This window comes from Schistocerca gregaria, chromosome 8, assembly GCF_023897955.1.
Source record: "Schistocerca gregaria isolate iqSchGreg1 chromosome 8, iqSchGreg1.2, whole genome shotgun sequence".
In the NCBI taxonomy this organism is placed as follows: Eukaryota; Metazoa; Arthropoda; class Insecta; order Orthoptera; family Acrididae; genus Schistocerca; species Schistocerca gregaria.
The window spans coordinates 399,902,281-399,925,967 of record NC_064927.1 but is presented as its reverse complement, the minus strand read 5'-3'; the positions used below and the strand labels follow the sequence as shown (position 1 = coordinate 399,925,967).

General features: G+C 44.0%; 1 protein-coding gene across 3 annotated transcripts in view; it reads left to right on the top strand.

The window, feature by feature from the left end:
• Window positions 1-23,687, top strand: part of LOC126285311 (UDP-glycosyltransferase UGT5-like) — a 126,700-nt gene that overhangs the window by 84,620 nt on the left and 18,393 nt on the right. For all 3 annotated transcript variants that reach the window (XM_049984609.1, XM_049984610.1, XM_049984608.1), the window contains 2 exons: window positions 11,073-11,295; window positions 15,629-15,848. In XM_049984609.1, the coding sequence (XP_049840566.1) occupies window positions 11,073-11,295; window positions 15,629-15,848 (443 nt within the window). The remainder of the gene's footprint in view (window positions 1-11,072; window positions 11,296-15,628; window positions 15,849-23,687) is intronic.

The following is a 23,687-nucleotide window of genomic DNA, read 5'->3' as shown; positions in this document are numbered from 1 at the left end:
TGTATAACTTTAACGTTTTTGTTTTGCTCGTTGGTATTCCTGTTGCTATTGCTTTATTTATCGATTGTCACTTTTAGTTGTAATTCACTGTTGCTATTCGAGTGTACACAGTGTAACTTCGTCTTTTGGAGATAGTGAGGGGAGCTGTAAGCACTAGAAAATGGAGTGCCAAATGGAGAAACCGGAACATTTCTTACATATTCTCTGCCTGAGTTCAATAGGCAGGTGACATGTGGTGGAGGGTACTAGAAACATTTGCACTTTGTGCGGAGATAATGCCTTTGGACAGAGCATGTCAAGAAAATGGTTTTCTCGTTTTGAGGGAGATCGTTTGACATTAATGATTCTTTAGGAAGAACTTCGGAGTTTGATAAAGATCTTTTAAACGCATTAATCCACAACTGTCCACCTCAGTGTACTCGAGAACTAGCAAATGTTATGAATTATGAACATTCCAACATAGCGCGTGCAGTGGGGAAGATTCATAAGTTCGGTGTATTGTTACCCCATGCTCTGCGACAAAGTCACAAACGCAACGTGTGTTCGTATTTGCATCTCTGCTTGCACTTCATCAATTAGCTCGCAAACAACACCGACTATCCCTATCCTGTATCGTTACTGATGACGATAAATTGTGTATATATAAGAAAAATAAAGGAGTGGTTGAGCCCAAACAGAGCAGTAGCTCCCTGTACAAAGACATGCGTGCACCCACAAAGCTAATATTCTGCATATGGTGGAACAGTGACGGTGTGGTATACTACGAATTGCATCTGCCAGGTGTAACCATCGCCGCTAATATTTATTGTTAACAACTGAGACGTCTTGCAAACGCAACACAAGAACAACGACGAGGAAGACTGAGTGAAGTGATGCTACTCCACATTCTGCTAGACTGACAAGAAACACTATACAGGAGTGGTGTTGGGAAGTGCCACTTCACTCATCTGATCTTGTACCCTTTCTGTTCTCTATCAAATAACCTTCAACAAACTTCCTTTCCGGATGAAAATATACTCTAAACATGACTCGACCAGTTGTTCTTCCTAAAACCAGGTCATTTATTGAACTTATGGAAAAATGCTACGAATGTATGCACCAACTTAACATATTCTCTGCTCGGTAGACCAGTTCATTCCACACGTCCTGTAATTCTTCCTCACTTTCAATAAGGATACAAACGTCATCAGCAAATCTTCACACTTCTTGAACCTTTCTTTCACAGTCATCATCGGTTCCTCGATGTACAGGCTGAACAACGGAGTAGAAAGACTTCAGCCTTCTCCCAACATCTATCGGTGGCTTTTTCTTTCTTATGTTTCATTCTTGGTTCTTGTCCACTAGCTACTTAATAGAGTGTTGACCTATTCTTGGAAGTATATACAGCAGCGATTCTGCGTGGCATGGATAAAACAAATCATCGGTAAATTTACGGAGGTATATGGCTGCAAACGTAAAAGCACAGCTCACACAATTCACGTAAATTACCGGGCAGTGGTTTGTGTAGATGGAGCTGGCGCACGATAGCGTACCACATGTTTCCCATTGGATTCAGATCCAGCGAATTTCGTGGCCAAGACATCAACGTGAATTCAGTATGACGATCTTCAAATCGTGTTAACACGATTCTTCCGTTGTGACACTTCAGTAGAAATTATTAAGCTAGAACGACTTTTCTCCTCTGTCCACAATTAATATAGTACACACTTAAGTTGTATGTTCACTATTGATAGGGCAGTATTGACAAAAAATGTAATTACTCTGCAAGTATTATTTTAAACATTCCGACTGTAGCACACTTACCTATAAAATTTCTTTTCCTACTTACTATCGCCTTTCCCTGAGGCTTTGTAGTCTTATGATTAGCAATAAACTACTATCAGCTTTTTCCTTTTCTTTCACCATTTACCACTGTCTTCCAGTAAGTTTATGTGTAAATTATTTGTCAGACCGATAGCAGCAAGTCTAGGTTTTCCTGTGCACTTGGCAGTTGCAGGACAGTTGTGGCGTGAGATCCCTCCTGAACGCAGATGGTGGTGGTGGTGGTTAGTGTTTAACGTCCCGTCGACAACGGGGTCATTAGAGACAGAGCGCAAGCTCGGGTTAGGGAAGGATTGGGAAGGAAATCGGCCGTGCCCTTTCAAAGGTACCATCCCGGCATTTGCCTGGAACGATTTAGGGAAATCACGGAAAACCTAAATCAGGATGGCTGGAGACGGGATTGAACCGTCGTCCTCCCGAATGCGAGTCCAGTGTGCTAACCACTGCGCCACCTCGCTCGGTATATTTGCAAGAAGTCTAAAGATTCTTTGTTCACTATACTACATTATTCACCTCACTGGAGCAATGCCAGCTTTGAAGCTACACGAGTAACACATTTGTTTCAATTGGCCTCCAAAGTTTGTACTTTATTTAACCATCGAGAACACGTATTTGTATAGAATACATAATTGTACAGAGAAAGTACATAAATTCATATAACAAATGTTTCATAAATAGAATGATAAGTAAACTAGACATGCACTGAGGTGACAAAAGTTATGGGATACCTCCTAGTACCATGGAACTCGACGAGGCATGGAAAATAAGTCGTTGGAAGCAATATCGATCCATGCAGCCTCTGTAACTGTCCATAATTGCGAAAGTGTTGGCATGAAGGATTTTCTGCACGACCTGACCTCTCTATTCTATCCGATAAATGTTCGATGGGTTTCATGTCGGAGATCTGGGTAGCAAAATCATTCGATCGAACTGTCCACAATGTCCTTTAAGTGAATCGCGAATAATTTTTCCCGATGACACGCCGCATAGTCATCCATAAAAATTCAACGACTGCGAACACGAAGTCCATGTATTGCTGCAGATGGTCTCCAAGCAGACAATGATCGGTTCTGTCAGACCAGAGTAGACAGTGCATTCCACGTAAACACACTCCACACTGTTACGTTGCCACCCCCACCTTGCCCGGTGCTCTGTTGGCAGCTCGGATTCCGTGGGGTCTGCGCCACACTCGAACTCTACCATCAGCTCTTACCAACTGATATAGGAACTCATTTGACCACGCAACGGGTTTACAGTCGTTTCGGGTCTATCCGTCATGGCCATGAGCCCAGGAGAGGAGCTGCAGGCAATGTCGTACTGTTAGCAAATGCATTCGCGTCGGTCATCTACTGCCATAGTCAACTAACGCCAAATTTCGCCGCACTGTCCAAACGGTTACGTTCGTCGTATCTTCCACATGTATTTCTGTCATTATTTCACAGCAGTGTTGCTTATCTGTTGGCACTGCAAACTCAGCTGTTCTCTATCGCTAAGTGAAAGCCGTCGGCCACTGCCCTGCACGTGGTGAGAGGTAATGTCTGAAAACTGGTATTCTCGTCGCACTGTTGACACCGTGGATCTCAGAATATTGAATTCCCGACGATTTCCGAAATGGAATGCCCCATGCTTCTAGCTTCAACTACCATTTCGGCTTAAGAGTCTTACAATTCCCATTGTACGGCCATAATCACGCCGGACACATTTTTACATGAATCATCTGAGTACAAATGACAGCTCCGCCAATGTACTGTCCTTTTATGCCTTGTGCAAGCGATATTACCGCCATCTGTCTATGTGCATATTGCTATCCCAAGAGTTTTGTCACCTCAGTATATTTATGTTATCAATGCACACGACTTCTTAAAATTAATAATAAGAGGCACAGATAAATGAAAATATGAGTCTTACAGACTTTTCCCTACACTCTTAAGAAAATTGACTTTATACAGGAAAATGTCTTTCTAAACCAGAAGAGAAGCCGCTGACTGAGGGATGTGATAGCTCACATTTATCAAAGTTTTCAGAAATTACGAGCGTTTCTCGTCAAATTTGGACACGAAAAGATCTCGTTTACATCAGCTTCTGACCCACAATCACACGCACTTGTAGGGTTATTGTAAATATTGATTCTGTACAAACGCACGGGAAACGAGGGATGGTTAAAGCAGAGTGGATGATGGTGGAAATCGTAGATCGGTCTAAATGACACCGCGTTAACCATGGCCTTGCAGGAATTAGTCGCTGTAATGGCGCATGATATCCATCTTTCGTTTGTTGGGACACATTCCACATCTCTGGCCGTTGCTGTTTCCGGTGGCTCTTGGCTTCTCGTAAGGAGTTTGTGCAGGGCGCACCAGTTTCACGGGCAGAGCGACCCACGACCTCAACCCTACCAGTTGTTATATGTGGGACCTCTGCTTTATGGAACAGATATTCTTGACACGGGGGCGGTTGATCGTCGTCTCACGGAAGCCTGGGAAACCGTTCAAGGCCGTCCGTGGCCCCCTGAAAGTCTGTTACAACCCATGATCCGCCGAGTTTATTCATGTGTGCAAGTGCGCTGGTGACATTTCACTCTTTTTTGTGAGCTTCTGAATTGAAAGCCTTTGATAATGTTCTACATCTACATGTACTTCTACATTTATACTCCGCAAGCCACCCAACGGTGTGTGGCGGAGGGCACTTTACGTGCCACAATCATTACCTCCTTTTCATGTTCCAGTCGCGTATGGTTTGCGGGAAGAACGACTGCCGGAAAGCCTCCGTGCACGCTCGAATCTCTCTAATTTTAAATTCGGGATCTCCTCGGGAGGTATAAATAGGGGGAAGCAATACATTCGATACGAAGCCTGGAAAACCGTTCAAGGCCGTCCGTGGCCCCCTGAAAGTCTGTTACAAACCATGATCTGCCGAGTTTATTCATGTGTCCAAGTGCGCGGGTGACATTTCTCTCTTTTTTGTGAGCTTCTGAAGTGAAAGCATTTGATAATGTTCTACATCTACATGTACTTCTACATTTATATTCCGCAAGCCACCCAACGTTGTGTGGCGGAGGGCACTTTACGTGCCACTGTCATTACCTCCCTTTCCTGTTCCAGTCGCGTATGGTTTCCGCGAAGAACGACTGCCGGAAAGCCTCCGTGCACGCACGAATCTCTGTAATTTTACATTTGGGATCTCCTCGGGAGGTATAAGTAGGGGGAAGCAATATATTCGATACTTCATCCAGAAACGCACCATCTCTAAACCTGGACAGCAAGCTACACCGCGATACAGAGCGCCTCTCTTTCAGACTCTGGCATTTGAGTTTGCTAAACATCTCCGTAACGCTATTACGCTTACCAAATAACCCTGTGACGAAACGCGCCGCTCTTCTTTGGATCTTCCGACCTGGTATGGATCCCACACTGATGAGCAATACTCAAGTATAGGTCGAACGAGTGTTTTTTTCTAAGGACTCTCCCAATGAATCTCAACCTGGTTGGGTTCAAATGGCTCTGAGCACTATGGGACTTAACATCTGTGGCCATCAGTCCCGTAGAACTCAGAACTACTTAAACCCAACTAACCTAAGGACATCACACACATCCATGCCCGAGGCAGGATTCGAACCTTCGTCCGTAGCGGTCACGTGATTCCAAACTGAAGCGCCTAGAACCGCTCGGCCACACCGGCCGGAAATCTCAACCTGGCACCCGCTTTACCAACAATTAATTTTATATGATAATTACACTTCAAATCGTTCCGTACCTATACTCCCAGATATTTTACAGATGTTGTTTCATCAATAGCTCAAAAACGTAGTATTTCGACTCTATTCCACTTGTTCCTTATAGTGAAGTGAAGAATACATCCCAAAAGTTTAAAAAAGAATTTTATATTTCTTCCATAAACTGCAAATGCAATTCGCACTGAAATTTGGACTCGCTAGTCAGTTATACTGAAACGTTAGCCGCAGCTATAGGTTAATGCTGCGCGGTTATCACTTACATCAAATTTGGTGAATGAGTCTGCTACTAGGCAAGGTTATCAGCCAGGACTCATATTCGTAAGGGTGATAGTTCAAATCTCCGTCTATGCATCGAAATGTAGGGTTTCCGTGACATCGCTAAGTTGCTTAACGCGAATTCTGGGATGTTTCTCTTGAAATGGCACGGTTGATTTCCTGCCCTAGCATTTCGCAGTGCGAGCTTGAGCTCTGTCTCTAATGACCTCGTCGCCGACGAGACGTTAAACGCTAATCCTCTTTCCCTCCTTCTTTCGCAGACTGCCATTAGACAACGAAAATGTGGTCTTTCTTTTCGGAAAACTCAAAAATAAACTATTTCTGACAACCAAAGTCAGTACAGTGAACAGGTAAGAAACAGTAAAATTAAAGTTACGCGAGTCGCAATTCGGAATCTTAGAACCGTAAATACTGTGGAAAAACCGTAAAGGCCTATAGAGGTAGTGTAAAGAGGTATGGTCAAACTTAGGTATAGTGGGGAATGTGGAAACGAGAAGAAGTGAAAATTTTATGGTGACTGTAGCCATATAAGGTAAATACTGAATATGTGGGAGTAATTTGATTGTCTTGACAACAACACTCAGACCTCCTCCAGAACACTAGTTTATCAAGAAGGGAATGTCTCTTCTTTGTCAACAAATACTAGGCGATACGAATGAAATCATCTGGTTCATGCATATTGTACTTCTTCGCCGTCGATTAACATGTATGCCGCCTGTGTCTGTGGCCGCATGCACAGTAGCGCGATCCATGGGTTTAAAAAGATGGTACGATTACTACACCGTCAGTCTTTCGTCTCGTTCTGAAGATGACTGAACGGTATAAGCCAGAAATATTAGAAAAAAAAGAAGTGGAATTCATGCGACTGAACATCCGAACTTCAATGGAGCAGTCAGTGCGCCACGTAAACATGAAGGTGCATAAATACTCAGATTGCTTTGTTCTCGAAACTCTTGAGTTTACGCATGCTTGAAAACAATGGAGTCGGGTCGCAGGTTCGAATACTGCCTCGGGAATGGATGTGTGTTTTTTATGGAGATGGGGCCCCTCCACGCCCGCACCAACGTGGTGACCAAACCAAAAGTTCTAATGTCACCTCTGTAAACATGTTAGTTATCTAGTAAGTGGATCACAGGATGCTGGGCTGTGATGTTATCCGTGCGTCTGGGTAAGACTACGCATTAACACGGTCCGTCAGGTGATAGATTGTGGACGAAACGCGTGTGAGGGTAGCGATTTGAAGAGCAGAGGGAAAAAAGTGCCAAGGCTCGTGCCGTGGGAAAAAAACCTCTGCGACAGTGGGATGGGTAGTAAGAGCAGTAGTGGCTTACTATCTGCCATAGTTCATGCAAGGTTGGATTTGTTAGTATGGGTATCCATGCATCATTACCGTGGCAAACGATGGCGATGTATCCCAGTTGTTGCAGCCGCTACATTCCTGGAACAATCAAGATCGTTATACAGTAGTGGATGATAGGCCATAGATCATCTCACTGTGTGGGGGGATGCGTGGAGCTTGTTTGCATGCAGTGTATGGTACGGCTTCCCTGCGTGGTGCCAGTTATTCGGCAGTGTATTCCAGCTGGATATCCAGTAATGGCGTCTGATTAACAGAGCTCGCCTGAACCGTTCTGTTTGCTTGTGCTTGGCCATAGACGTTAGGTCCTTACAAGTATGTCTTTTGGTCTTTTATGTTTCCATCTTTGGTTGTGGTGGTAGTTCTCCAGATTGAGAATAAACGGGTTCTGCGAATGTCCGGAGTTTCTGTATAGTCTTCTGGTGAGTTTGTGGATTACCTCCGTGAGAGTCTCTAGTCGGTATTCCCGGTGAAGGTCCGCGATGGGTGTGTATCGTGGAGCATTGCTTATGATTTTGAGTACTTTGTTTTGTATGAGCTGCAGACGGCGCAGGCGTGTAGGCGCAGCGTATCCCCAGACAGGAGCCGCGTACGTCATCAGGGGTCGATTAAGAGTCATGTACATGGACCTCGACACCCTTCTGTTCAGTGTGCTACGCCTGTTGAGCATAGGGTAGAGCTGTTTGAGCCTCACGCTAGCTCGGTTGGTCATGTGTTGTATGTGGTCCCCCCAGAGTAATTTCAAGTCCAGCCAGACACAGAGGTATTTGACTTTCACGCGGAAACGTATTGGGCGTCACGTAGAGTTATTGGTCTGCAATATCAGTGTTCACGCAGTTGCTTCGGTCTTCTAGTGAACAGAACGGCTTCGCACTTGTCAACGTTTACTCTAACACGTCATTTCTCCAACAAAGGCTGAGCCACTGTGAGTGCAGTCTGTAAGCGTGACGTAATGTTTGATGGTTTCCAATCTTGTGCGAGGATAGCTGTGTCATCCGCGTAGTTTTCCATCGTTGTGTTGGGTGTGGTTGGTAGACCGTTTATGGAGAGGTTAAACAGTAGGGGCCCTAGGATGCTTCCCTGGGGTACTCCCGCGCGTATACCGTGTCGTGTTGATTGTTTTCCCTGCAGGTCAATGTTGAAACCCCTATCTGTGAGGTATGAGTGTATTAGACGCACCATCCCGTCGGGGAATCCCGCATCGCTGAGTTTGCGAATGAGGCCATTGTGCCATAGACGGTCGACAGCCTTTTCGATGTCCAGGAACACCGCCCCTGTTGTTTAGTTTATGTTGAAGCCATGTGTTATATGTTCAACGACCCGTAAAAGTTGTTGTGTTGTGGAGTGGTGATTCCTGAAGCCGAATTGCTCCGGTCTCAGGATGTCATTTGCTATGCAGTGCCTAGTGATGCGTATGAGAATCACCTTCTCAACAATCTTGCTGAGCGAGCTCAGAAGGCTGATGGGTCGGTAATTTTGTGGGAAGCTGTGGTCTTTTCCCGGCTTCCTGAACATCAGGACCTTGGCCGTCTTCCAAAAGGCGGGGAAGTGTTGGTGTTTTAGTATGGCATTCGTTATGTGTGTTAGGTACTCAGTAGCTTTATCCGTGAACTCATGGATGACACTGTTTTGAATTCCATCATGACCATAGGCTTTCCTAGCAGCGGAATGGATTGTAGCCCAGGAGACGTCGGCTGTGGTAGCATGTCGAATGTCGTCGAGCGATGGTTAGGCTAGAATGCGTGTAACCTCCTGGTCAGTAGCAAGTGTGAACACTGGATCTGATGGTACCAGGTTCGGTGTGAATGACGCTGCGGGTGTTCGGGCCATTAGCTCTGCTTTCTCTTCCGCTGAGTATGCAGGTCCGCCAGGCCCTTGAAGCGTCGGGGTATATATTTTCTCCCTGGTGAAGTGTCGGGCTAGTTGCCACACGCCAGGTCGCGCTGTGTCCAGTCCTTCGAGTTTTTGGTTCCACTGTTGTGTTCTAGGAGCTTGTATTTTATCGTGTATGATGCCCTGTAGACTGTTAATGTGCCGTTTGAAGTACTGACGCCTGGTGCGCTGCCATTGTCTCCTGAGGCGATTCCTCAGTGAGATTAGGCCCAGGATTTCCTGGGACAGGGCCGCACTGTGTTGTTGCGAGGTGCGATTTATGGTGGCCGCTATTGCGTCCTGGACGGCGTTAGTGAGGGTTTCTACTGCCTCGTCAATTTGTGCTGTTTGTTAATTTCGTGTATGGGTGGAGTGTGTGATGTCATTGGGTTAGTTTGGTTTAAATAGTTCTAAGTTCTAGGGGACTGATGACCTCAGAGCCATTTCAACCATTTGAAAACAATGGAACAATTCGTAGTACAGTCTTAATTCCAAGTTACTGTATATGCTGTCCAATCACAATAATGCGACCACCTGTCAAAAGCCTGAATAACCAACTTTTTCGGCGACAACCGCTTCAGGACGTGCAGGAAGAGAGTCAGTGAGATTCTGGAAGGAACCGACGTGGAGCCATGCCGCCTCCAGTGCAGTGGCCAGCTGGGCTAGGTTTCTTTGTTGAACATTCATGGCGCGGATAGTCCGATCAAGGCGGTCCTACTCATTCTCGACTGGGTTTAAATCGGGGAGTTGGGTGGCAAGAGGAGTTCGGTAAACTCACCGTGGTGCTCTTCGAACCACACACGTTTACTGCGAGCTGTGTGACCTGCTGCATTGTGTTGCTCCTAGATGCCGTCGTGACGAGGAAAATCAACCAAGATGTGAGGTTGGACATGGTATCCAGGGATAGATGCATACTTGCGTTGATCTACTGTGCCTTCCAGGATGGCATGATCGTCCAGGAAATGCAACCAAAACACCCCCTGATCATAATGCAAGCAGACTGACTGCTTTCAGACGTTTCACTTGGTACACACCAACAGTCATCTGTCTGATGGATCATGAAACTTGATTCATCTGAAAATGCCACTCAGCGGACGTCCAGTTGCTGTATTGGCGTGCAAATTTCATCCTTTGTCGTCGATAAACAGCAGTCATCGTGAGGGAGCCAACTGGACGCCTACTGCGAAGGCCCATTCACAGCAAAATTCATTGGGCGATAGTTGAGCAGCTATATTGGTTACTATGCGATCAGTTGTTCAAAAGTTGCAAGTCTGCTCGCCTGTAGATTCTCCGCAACCGTCGTTCATCCCTGTCATCAAAGCCGGCCACGGTGGCCAAGCGGTTCTAGGTGCTTCAGTCCGGAACCGCGCGACTGCTACGGTGGCATGTTCGAAACCTGCCTCGGGCATGGATGTGTGTGATGTCCTCAGGCTAGTTATGTTTACGTAGTTCTAAGTTCTATGGGACTGATGACCTCAGATGTTAAGTCCATAGTGCTCAGAGCCATTTGAACCATTTTATTGAACCTTTCATCAATGGCGTGTGGTCCACCAGTTTCCTCTGTGCCTGTTATGGATAGCGACAATTTGCTATGCATGGCACACTTTAACGACGGCGGTACGCGAACAGTTTACAAGCTTAGGCGTTTCGGAAATGCTTCCATCATTGGCCCACACCTGCCGAGTGTGAGTGGTTATTGCACTTTGAGTTGAACATAGGAGGTGGTCACATTTCTCTCACAATTGCAAAATATCTGCGATGAAGAAGCACCAATGAGTGTTACAACACCAGCACACCCACGAAAAACATTTGTCTACAACTTCTACCTGTAAGTGGTTAAATACAATTATTGGGTCAGTTACCATTTATATTACACAGTTAGTCCATAATACGATAACTCTTTCAGTGAATAGGAAATTGTATTTCAAAACTTATCGCTGTTTCTCCGTCCATCTTCCATGTTACTGCAGTCATTGTCATAAGCACATAACTAAAACTGGCTGTCGGCGTTCACAGGACCTTCAGGAATTTCTCGACGGTGCGAAAGACGGAGCAATACTCTTCAGCATGGGATCTAACCTGAAAAGTGCTGATCTTCCTGAAGACAAGAGACTGGCTATTGTGGAGGCATTCTCGAAGCTCAAGCAACGTGTTCTCTTCAAATGGGAGGCAGAAACGTTCCCAGGGAAACCGGATAACCTGAAACTTGGGAAGTGGTTGCCTCAGTCTGACATACTGGGTAAGATTCTTTCAGTTTTTTTTTTAAGTTGCGTGTCTGTATGCGGATCTCTGAACAACCAACCACGTATCAGTAACAGCACATATTTTATATACACAAGAAACCTTTTGAAAATTCATAGAAGTAGATCTCAAGAAGCACATGCCCTCTATAGATTAACGAGGCAAAGCCGATTCCGCTAACCAATTTAAAAGCCTGTCTAATTTTTTAATCACCTTTTCATGCTGGACGTCAAAGAGAGATAATACTGAAGACAATTTCGTAGCCTTTTTTCACATGTTATTTAATATTCATATTGAGCAAGCTGTAGAAGAACTCAAACTAAAATTAAGAAAGGTGATTAACACTCAAGGAGAAAAAATTAAGGGTTTAGGGTTTGCCGGTAACATTGCAATTTTAACAGAAAGAACAAAGGGCTTGGAAGAAGATGAAGTGAACGGATGGACCCAGACGGTGTTTCTGACGTTGTAGTGGAAACGCCCTATTGCTTTCTCCACTGAGATTCTCAAGTGGGCTGCTTCTGCATTACATTGACCATGTTAAACTCCGTTGAAAAATTTGATGTACGTTATCTTAAGTGTCTTCATTCCCTAAATTTGTTCAGATTTCCAGTCAGGTATACATCATACTCGTATAACGTATAAAACCCTAAATTTTTTAGAATATTTTGTTTCAAAATTTGGAAGAATTTTTGTCCTTACTGGTCAACTTCCTTGAATACCATTGCTGTTGTTTTGTCGGGAGATATTTCAACCCTATGTTGGTTTTGCCACTTGCGTATTCTAGTTTTTATCTTCACTATCCCGTATAATGAATAGCACACACTGCATAGTATGCCGCCTCGCAACGGTTCGCGAGGCTCCCCACCCCCGGAATGGATGTATGTGTTGTCCTTAGCGTAAGTTTGTTTAAGCTACATTAATTAGTGTTAGTGTACAAGCCTAGGGACTTACCATCACCACACTGCATAGTATCTACTGAAATATTTTCTGTTAATTTTCTGTTTTATCGGTAAAAAGTTTTATTTCACCAGAGAGAAATCTTACAGCTCCTGTCAAGTGGCTTCGGTACCTCAGTCCCCTATTACCATGTTCTAGTCATGTTGCAGAGTACCCACGTAATTATAAAACGCTTTTTAAAATCAACAAAGAATATACGTGTTTAATTTTAGAATTCTCTACTTTTTCTCTTGATTGCAAGGTGGCATCCGCAAATGGCCACCCGTACTTAAAACCAGTTTGATCCGAAGATACTGAAACGTCTGCTGTAGATTTTAATCTTTTATTTAAAATTCTTGTATCCGTTATGCAAGAACTTTCTAAACGTTTTATTCCTCTTAATTGCTACAGTTCCTAGAAAACAGAAATTGGTTTTACTTGGCGTCTTTCTTTGGAAATTTTATGATTGTCCCATCGCCCACCAACGTATTAATTTAATTTTGATATTTTATTTCCTTCTCCTATTTACTGATTTTACCATCAAATTCTGTACTTCAGCTCTTTATATATTTTACGTGAAATGTAGAGTGTTGTTGTTGTTGTTGTCTTCAGTCCTGTGACTGGTTTGATGCAGCTCTCCATGCTACTCTATCCTGTGCAAGCTGCTTCATCTCCCAGTACCTACTGCAACCTACATCCTTCTGAATCTGCTTAGTGTACTCATCTCTCGGTCTCCCTCTACGATTTTTACCCTCCACGCTGCCCTCCAATGCTAAATTTGTGATCCCTTGATGCCTCAAAACATGTCCTACCAACCGATCCCTTCTTCTAGTCAAGTTGTGCCACAAACTTCTCTTCTCCACAATCCTATTCAATACCTCCTCATTAGTTACGTGCTCTATCCACCTTATCTTTAGTATTCTTCTGTAGCACCACATTTCGAAAGCTTCTATTCTCTTCTTGTCCAAACTAGTTATCGTCCATGTTTCACTTCCATACATGGCTACACTCCAAACAAATACTTTCAGAAACGACTTCCTGATACATAAATCTATATTCGATGTTAACAAATTTCTCTTCTTCAGAAACGCTTTCCTTGCCATTGCCAGTCTACATTTTATATCCTCTCTACTTCGACCATCATCAGTTATTTTACTTCCTAAATAGCAAAACTCCTTTACTACTTTAAGTGTCTCATTTCCTAATCTAATTCCCTCAGCATCACCCGATTTAATTTGACTACATTCCATTATCCTCGTTTTGCTTTTGTTAATGTTCATCTTATATCCTCCTTTCAAGACACTGTCCATTCCGTTCAACTGCACTTCCAAGTCCTTTGCCGTCTCTGACAGAATTACAATGTCATCGGCGAACCTCAAAGTTTTTACTTCGTCTCCATGAATTTTAATACCTACTCCAAATTTTTCTTTTGTTTCCTTTACTGCTTGCTCAATATACAGATTGAATAACATCGGGGAGAGGCTACAACCCTGTCTCACTCCTTTCCCAACCACTGCTTCCCTTTCATGCCCCTCGACTCTTATGACTGCCATCTGGTTTCTGTACAAATTGTAAATAGCCTTTCGCTCCCTGTATTTTACCCCTGCCACCTTTAGAATTTGAAAAAGAGTATTCCAGTCAACATTGTCAAAAGCTTTCTCTAAGTCTACAAATGCTAGAAACGTAGGTTTGCCTTTTCTTAATCTTTCTTCTAAGATAAGTCGTAAGGTCAGTATTGCCTCACGTGTTCCAACATTTCGACGGATCCAAACTGATCCTCCCCGAGGTCCGCATCTACCAGTTTTTCCATTCGTCTGTAAAGAATTCGCGTTAGTATTTTGCAGCCGTGGCTTATTAAACTGATAGTTCGGTAATTTTCACATCTGTCAGCACCTGCTTTCTTTGGGATTGGAATTATTATATTCTTCTTGAAGTCTGAGGGTATTTCGCCTGTCTCATACATCTTGCTCACCAGCTGGTAGAGTTTTGTCAGGACAGGTTGTCCCAAGGCTGTCAGTAGTTCTAATGGAATGTTGTCTAATCCGGGGGCCTTGTTTCGACTCAGGTCTTTCAGTGCTCTGTCAAACTCTTCACGCAGTATCGTATCTCCCATTTCGTCTTCATCTACATCCTCTTCCATTTCCATAATATTGTCCTCAAGTACATCGCCCTTGTATAAACCTTCTATATACTCCTTCCACCTTTCTGCCTTCCCTTCTTTGCTTAGAACTGGGCTGCCATCTGAGCTCTTGATATTCATACACGTGGTTCTCTTCTCTCCAAAGGTCTCTTTAATTTTCCTGTAGGCAGTATCTATCTTACCCCTAGTGAGATAAGCTTCTACATCCTTACATTTGTCCTCTAGCCATCCCTGTTTAGCCATTTTGCACTTCCTGTCGATCTCATTTTTGAGACGTTTGTATTCCTTTTTGCCTTCTTCATTTACTGCATTTTTATATTTTCTCCTTTCATCAATTAAATTCAATATTTCTTCTGTTACCCAAGGATTTCTAGCAGCCCTCGTCTTTGTACCTACTTTATCCTCTGCTGCCTTCACTACTACATCCCTCAGAGCTACCCATTCTTCTTCTACTGTATTTCTTTCCCCTATTCCTGTCAATTGTTCCCTTATGCTCTCCCTGAAACTCTGTACAACCTCTGGTTCTTTCAGTTTATCCAGGTCCCATCTCCTTAATTTCCCACATTTTTGCAGTTTCTTCAGTTTTAATCTACAGGTCATAACCAATAGATTGTGGTCGGAGTCCACATCTGCCCCTGGAAATGTCTTACAACTTAAAACCTGGTTCCTAAATCTCTGTCTTACCATTATATAATCTATCTGATACCTTTTGGTATCTCCAGGGTTCTTCCACGTATACAGCCTTCTTTCATGATTCTTAAACCAAGTGTTAGTTATGATTAAGTTGTGCTCTGTGCAAAATTCTACTAGGCGGATTCCTCTTTCATTTCTTAGCCCCAATCCATATTCACCTACTATGTTTCCTTCTCTCCCTTTTCCTACACTCGAATTCCAGTCACCCATTACTATTAAATTTTCGTCTCCCTTCACTATCTGAATAATTTCTTTTATTTCATCATACATTTCTTCAATTTCTTCATCATCTGCAGAGCTAGTTGGCATATAAACTTGTACTACTGTAGTAGGTGTGGGCTTCGTATCTATCTTGGCCACAATAATGCGTTCACTATGCTGTTTGTAGTAGCTTACCCGCATTCCTATTTTCCTATTCATTATTAAACCTACTCCTGCATTACCCCTATTTGATTTTGTGTTTATAACCCTGTAGTCACCTGACCAGAAGTCAGGTAGAAATGTAGAGTATCATATAAAAATTAAAAACTACCTTTTCCCATTTTTGTTTTTCCAATTGCAGCGCACAAGAACATAAAACTTTTCATAACTCATGGCGGTCTGCTCAGTACGCTCGAAGCTGTGTATCATGGTGTACCAGTCATCGGAATTCCTGTATTTGGTGATCAAGAACTCAACATGCTTCAAGCAGAGGCCAAGGGATACGGGTTAAGACTTCACTTCAGCAATATCACGTCAGACAAATTGTTCTGGACAGTCACAGAGGTGCTCAATAATCCTCGGTAAGTGTACTACATAGACAAAGCAGATACCGTGTAGTACATACGTTACCTGAATTTAAAAGGAGATGTGTTACTGTCGACGCCAAAATACCGCTGTATTTTATGCGATTCCAAACGAATGTAGGAATACTCATAATGTGGAAGGGAGAGAGAAAGAGTTGAAACACCAGGGTATAATGTCTAGCAGTTCAGCCAAAGTTGACGAGTACCATGCACTGTCTCTACCTATTTGCACTGAGGATCAAATAAGCTACCAATAAGTTTAGCTACCTTTGAAATTATTTGTCTACTTTTATGGAAATCTGCAGTTTTAAATAACTGCTTCATTACGGCGGCAGGCCGATCTCCTTTCGATTTTGATGGACACGTTGCAGAAGATTCTGTTGGCTTATATTCCAAAATTTCTAGTGACTGTATACTTTATATCGGAGCTATAGCATTAATGAGCAAACCGTACATAGTGGTTATCATTTGTTTTATAAGAATCCTAAAACACAAAACGAAAGATGTTCTTCCGTAATTTGGGGAAACTAGCTTGAAATTTTGTTACAATGAGTGGTTCGCCATGGAAGAAATCTGTTTTCGATTCTGCCCAATTTTTGCGAATCTGAAAATCATACTCGTGTGAACTGGTGTGTCGAAATGCTCAAAGAATATAACCGAAGAAACGCAAAATCCTAATACAACATCGTGTAACAGGGGATGAAAATCGGGAAATGTTCGCTCGAGTTGGAAACTAAAGAAGTAGCCCACTGTTTCAGTGTTCCAAAACGCACAGAAACCAATAAAAGTGGTTCGGTCGCAATCAGTTTCCAAGAAAATGATCGCTTGTTTCTTTGGACATAGACCATTTCATTGAAGGGCCATTTAATATTTATTTATACCTTTATTTATTTATACACCTAGTTCCGTAGGACCTAACTGAGGAGCAAATCTTAATGCTTATGAAACCAGTCAGGATATGTAATTAAGTCTGAAAAAATAATAATAAATATAGGAAAATTTACACAAATCTTGGGCTACGCCAAGTTGCTGAATATAGACTAGCATAATCATGGAGGAATTTGATTAAATTGTTTTTGGGAAACAGTCCGACAGAATAGGAGTGAGCCTTGAAGATTTTCTTCAACATTGTATATGTTCTACAGAATTTAGTTTATTAAGTTACTGGTTTTAGGATTAGAAGGCCGTCATCAGACTTTAAATGTCCAAATGTGTGTGAAATCATATGGGACTCAACTGCTAAGGTCATCAGTCCCTAAGCTTACACACTACTTAACCTAAATTATCCTAAGGACAAACACATACACCCATGCCCGAGGGAGGACTCGAACCTCCGCCGGGACCAGCCATACCTTACAGCCGGTATGGCCACCTTTGCTACGAGTAACAGTGGCGGCTCGTCGTATCATGGAAGCAATGGGGCCTTGGTGAGTCACTGGAGGAAGTTAGCACCACATCTGCTCACTGAAGTCACCAAATTCCCGTAAATTCCGGTGAGTAGGGCGATGAGCTCTGACGCCACGTTCAATCACATCCGAGATGTTTCCGACCGGGTTAAGATCTGGCGAGTTAGGGGGCCAGCACATAGACTGGAACTCACCAATGTGTTCATCGAACCATTCCATCACGTTCTGAAATGTGACACGCCGCATTATCTTGTTGAAAAATGCTACTGCCATCGGGAAACATGATCGTCATTGAAGGAGTCTACGTAGTCTGCAAAAAGTGTACAATACTCCTTGGTCGCCATGGTGCCTTGCACGAGCTGGACCCGTAGATGCCCCTATAAATGTTCCTCAAAGCACAATGGAGCCATCTCCAGCTTGTCTCCGTACCGCAGTATGACAAGGAGCTGTTCACCTGAAAGGCGACGGACTCGCGCGGCCTCCCATCGGGGTGATGAGGAAGGTATCGGGATTCATCAAACCATGAAACGCTCTGCCACTGCGTCAACGTCCGGTGCCGATGGTCACGTGCCCATTTAAGCCTTAGTTTTCGACGTCGTGATGTTAACATTGGCACGCGCACGGCGCATGTATGGGTCGTCGGCCGCGAAAGCACATTGTTAACAGTTTTCGGTCCACTGTGTGTTGAGACACGCACTCTGCCCACCATGAAAGCCTCATGTTGGTTCCTCCACAGTTCGCCACCTGACCTACTTTACCAGTCTGCCCAGCCTAGGATGCCCGACATCTGTAATGAGGGGTGGCCGCCTAACCCGTGAACGCTGTTTCACTTTGGTTTCGCCACGTATTGAAGACATTCACCACGTATTCCTGGAACACCCGGAAGTCCTGGAGTTTCCGAAATGTTCCTACCAAGCCTCCGGGCCATCACAATCTGTCGTCTGTCCATCGCGCGCCTTCCCCATTCTACACGCGGACAGCCCACTCACTGACATTACATGCACCGTGCGTGTGTCTGACTAGCAGTCATTCCTCACCAGGTGAGGCTGCTATCGCCTGGACGGGGTTTATAACGATAGTAGGGTGGTGATAATAATGTTATGGCTGATGGGTGTATAATAAAAGCAAACTTGAAAAAAAGTTCCTATATAACAGTTTAAATGAAATTAGCAATCCCAATAAAATGAAATTAGAAGTCGACAACAGTACTAAAGGACAGCGTGAACAAGCGTTATGTGAGCAGTGATCACAAAGTTTCCATTTGAGAATACTGCTGCAGCGTATATTCGTAGAAATTTAAGCAAGAGGTTAGTGTGACTTTCGAACGGAAACTTTTTGATCGTCCCTTATACACTCCCGGAAATTGAAATAAGAACATCGTGAATTCATTGTCCCAGGAAGGGGAAACTTAATTGACACATTCCTGGGGTCAGATACATCACATGATCACACTGACAGAACCACAGGCACATAGACACAGGCAACAGAGCATGCACAATGTCGGCACTAGTACAGTGTATATTCACCTTTCGCAGCAATGCAGGCTGCTATTCTCCCATGGAGACGATCGTAGAGATGCTGGATGTAGTCCTGTGGAACGGCTTGCCATGCCATTTCCACCTGGCGCCTCAGCTGGACCAGCGTTCGTGCTGGACGTGCAGACCGCGTGAGACGACGCTTCATCCAGTCCCAAACATGCTCAATGGGGGACAGATCCGGAGATCTTGCTGGCCAGGGTACTTGACTTACACCTTCTAGAGCACGTTGGGTGGCACGGGATACATGCGGACGTGCATTGTCCTGTTGGAACAGCAAGTTCCCTTGCCGGTCTAGGAATGGTAGAACGATGGGTTCGATGACGGTTTGGATGTACCGTGCACTATTCAGTGTCCCCTCGACGATCACCAGAGGTGTACAGCCAGTGTAGGAGATCGCTCCCCACACCATGATGCCGGGTGTTGGCCCTGTGTGCCTCGGTCGTATGCAGTCCTGAGTGTGGCGATCACCTGCACGGCGCCAAACACGCATACGACCATCATTGGCACCAAGGCAGAAGCGACTCTCATCGCTGAAGACGACACGTCTCCATTCGTCCCTCCATTCACGCCTGTCGCGACACCACCGGAGGCGGGCTGCACGATGTTGGGGCGTGAGCGGAAGACGACCTAACGGTGTGCGGGACTGAAGCCCAGCTTCATGGAGACGGTTGCGAATGGTCCTCGCCGATACCCCAGGAGCAACAGTGTCCCTAATTTGCTGGGAAGTGGCGGTGCGGTCCCCTACGGCACTGTGTAGGATCCTACGGTCTTGGCGTGCATCCGTGCGTCGCTGCGGTCCGGTCCCAGGTCGACGGGCACGTGCACCTACCGCCGACCACTGGCGACAACATCGATGTACTGTGGAGACCTCACGCCCCACGTGTTGAGCAATTCGGCGGTACGTCCACCCGGCCTCCCGCATGCCCACTATACGCCCTCGCTCAAAGTCCGTCAACTGCACATACGGTTCACGTCCACGCTGTCGCGGCATGCTACCAGTGTTAAAGACTGCGATGGAGCTCCGTATGCCACGGCAAACTGGCTGACACTGACGGCGGCGGTGCACAAATGCTGCGCAGCTAGCGCTATTCGACGGCCAACACCGCGGTTCCTGGTGTGTCCGCTGTGCCGTGCGTGTGATCATTGCTTGTACAGCCCTCTCGCAGTGTCCGGAGCAAGTATGGTGGGTCTGACACACCGGTGTCAATGTGTTCTTTTTTCCATTTCCAGGAGTGTATATGGGAATTGAAACATAAACAGAGTAAAAGATATAAATTACAGTTTTGAAAACAGAATATATGGAGTACATGCGCAATCACAATGAAATAAATACAGAGGAGGAAAAGAAAGGAACGGAGGGTATTGGAAGCACTCGAAAACTGTGTGGGTTAAGTGAAATTTAGAAGTGGGGAAGTATTGAGCTGTGTTTGGTCGTTTTATATTAAATCTGCGCTGTTGGCTGGATGTTTTTGTATTTCCAATACGTCCAACACGTTTAGTTTTCGGCCTCTATTTGCTAAGTGAAAGATATGGGAGCGTAACGTGAAACTGTGGCCTTATTCAGTACATGCTCAGCAAATGTGGAGTTACAATTCTGGAGTCTCCATTTGCTTTCATGTCCAAACAACCTAGCTGGCAGCTAAACATTATATACTAGCTGTAAGAGAACTATCATTTCGTTTCCTTATAACTGAAATCAACCATTTTTACGCCTATATATCATACTTTAATTCATTAATGAAACACAAACCCACACAAACGATAACTGTTTGCAACATAGCACTATGGTATAGGTGAAGTAGAGTCGAAAAAATTGATGCATGCACTTATGGTCCATCGAGCCGGTACACAGCCTCTAATTAGCCTACACAAGCCGCCTAAGTTTCAGCACATGCTTGCTGACGTTTTGGCTAAAATCGTCTTTAAATATTAAAAACCCCTCGTTCTTGCACTTACTTGATGTACAATTGACGTTTTGTGCGTTTTGCCTCAAATTTTTGTAACTTTAACAGCAAAAAATAAACAATGAAACCGTTTTGCTTGTCTCGTCTGTCTACTACGAAACTAATCCGATTTTAAGGTTAAGTTTAGCTGCAACTGTAAACGTAATTAGTTTGTATATAACGCTTACAGGAGCCTTTTCTTCAGCTTCACGAAATAGCTCAAATTAATGATGTTAACAAAGTAGCCGGCTTAGATAGAAATTGTACGCCAATTTGAGTTTGTTTTACGGCTTAATAGAGCACGGGTGTGTGATACCAAATTGTTCGTCTCAATTTTCCCTACACAGGTATGGTACAATCTAAAAAGTTACTGTTTAATGTACTATCATTAATAGCAAAAACAGACACGAGTAAAAGTACGCATTATTGGAAGCATTAAAGTTCCGGTCAATATGGGTCTGGAAAAAAACCATTTGCGAGATAATGTCGAGTGCGCATTTGTAAGCCGCCATTGATTTCAATCTGAAATATTGTTCCAGTTAGTAATAATTTGTTGAAAATTTAAACTTTTCGTTTCTCATATCATTGAGTCATATGCTTACTTGGCAAAAACTACAATACTGCTTCATCACGTCAAGTGTTGCAATTTACTGTCCACTCGTATCTCTTAAAGAAGATGTTTCATGTCTCCTTCTCACATTTCAGTACAGTACTGAACTCGTCTCTGACGCGAGTGAGTTATCAATTCGGCCAAACAACTCCGAATCATCTCGTAAAGATTGACAGTTGTGTACCAACCGAATCAAAGAGAGTGCCGCGTACTTTTGCTTTTAAGATCACCCCAGACAGAAAAATTGAGAAGTCTGAAGTCAGGTGATAGTGGAGTATAAAATACAGATTGTACTCGACCTGTCTGTCTTGCACCGTATTGGTAAGTTATCTGCCATCTTACAACAACAGCAGCAAAATGTACTGGTTTCCCGTCATATGTTTACTATTACATGTTGCGCAATGGGAACATCCTCAGGGAGTCGTGGAAGGTACCTTCTGTAATGTGTGACTGCAATAATCGAACAGAAAATGTGATATGATACACTGTTCGTCTTATCTGGTGTAAAATTTCTTTAATAAGTCGAAGTTAATATGTAGAGAAAAGTTGCACCCAAAGTGAAGATTCTACGCTGCTTAAAGAAAATTATGAAAGCTAGTCAAAACTAACACTCTGTAAGGTTAATTATATTTTCCCTGTCGGTCTTTAGCAATGAACGTAGAAATCATGCTTGGCGGCAGATTAAAACTGTGTGCCAGCCCTGTCACGGTGAAGCGCTGTGCCGACTGAGCTACCTAAGCACTACGCCCGACCCGTTAACAAGCTTTACATCCGCCAGCACTTCATTTCCTACCTGCCAAACTTCAGAGAAGCTCTCCTGCGAAACTTTCAGAACTAACTCTCCCAGAAGAAAGGACCTTTCGGATACATGGCTTTGCCACAGCTTGTGGGATGTTTCCAGAGTGAAATTTTCACTCTACACCAAAGTATGCGCCGATATGAAACTTCCTGTGTGCCGGACCGAGAGGCGAACTCGGGATCTTTGTCTTTCTAAGAGCGCTAGCTTTGCAAAGTTTGCAGGAGAGCTTCTGTGACGTTTGGAAGGTAGAAGACGAGGTACTGCCGGAAGTAAAGATGTGAGAAGGTGTCGCTAGTCGTCCTTGTATAGGTCGGTTTGGTAGAGCACTTGACTGCAAAAGACAGAGGTCGGTCCTCCATACTGTTTCTGCCAGTTAAGTTTCGGATCAGCGTACGCTTTCGTGCGGAGTGAAAACTTCATTCTAGAATGTAAAAATCATTACTTGGTTATTAATTTGAATAATTTCCAGATCGGGTTAGTAAAATTGTGTAGACAGACACTATAAAGTTCACGTCACTGATATTTTATTATCTCGTGACAATTACAATTACATGGTCTGAAGAAAATAAACCTTTTTAAACCATACATGTGGCTGGTAGCTGTTATTTATAAATTATAAACATTAAAATTACAATAGTCAACCAGTAACTACAATAAGCTAACGACAAAATTGCAAAGAGGTAAACGGGCTTCTCATATGTTTTGATCCATTTTATTAATTCACGAAGACAGCGAATGGATTCGTATAGCACCCTAAAAATTGTCAAATGTAACAATTTTGTATCTCTCGTTTTCCAGGCAGAGACAAAGCAAATGCGAAAAGCACGCACTCGTAAATGATGGATTACACTGTTCTTTGCCGATCACGTTTTCTAGAAACAACACGTGACCCAATGAGATATCACCTAGCGCCCCTTAGAATTCATTTAGGGAGAAACGTTGTACATGTGGTAAGTCATAAACAGCACGTGGGTTTAAGTCAAATTTCATGGGTACCTAATTGAACACAGCTTTCCTTCTGCCAGTACCTCGTCTCCTGTGTAGCTCCTGGGTAGCTCAGTTGATTTCGGTCAGAGGGCTGCTCGCCCTCTGTAATAAAAAAAACTGAGTAAAGGAATCAACTCTCAACTTGAACGGATGTCTTGTGACGTCCGTCCAGACCAAATGCAATGAACAATACCGAACAAAATGAAAAAAAAGATTGGTAGAGCACTTTCCCACGAAAGGCAAAGGTCCCGAGTTCGAGTCGCGGTCCGGCACACAGTTTTAATCTGCCAAGAAGTTTCATATCAGCGCACACTCCGCTGTAGAGTGAAAATCTCATTCTGGAAGCATCCCCCAGGCTGTGACTAAGCCATGTCTCCGCAATACCGTTCTTTCAGGAGTGCTAGTTCTGCAAGTTTCGCAGGAGAGCTTCCGTAAAGTTTGGAAGGTAGGAGACGAGGTACTGGCAGAAGTAAAGTTGTGAGGACGGGGCGTGAATCGTGCTTGGGTAGCTCAGTTGGTACAGCATTTACCCGCGAAAGGCAAAGGTCCCGAT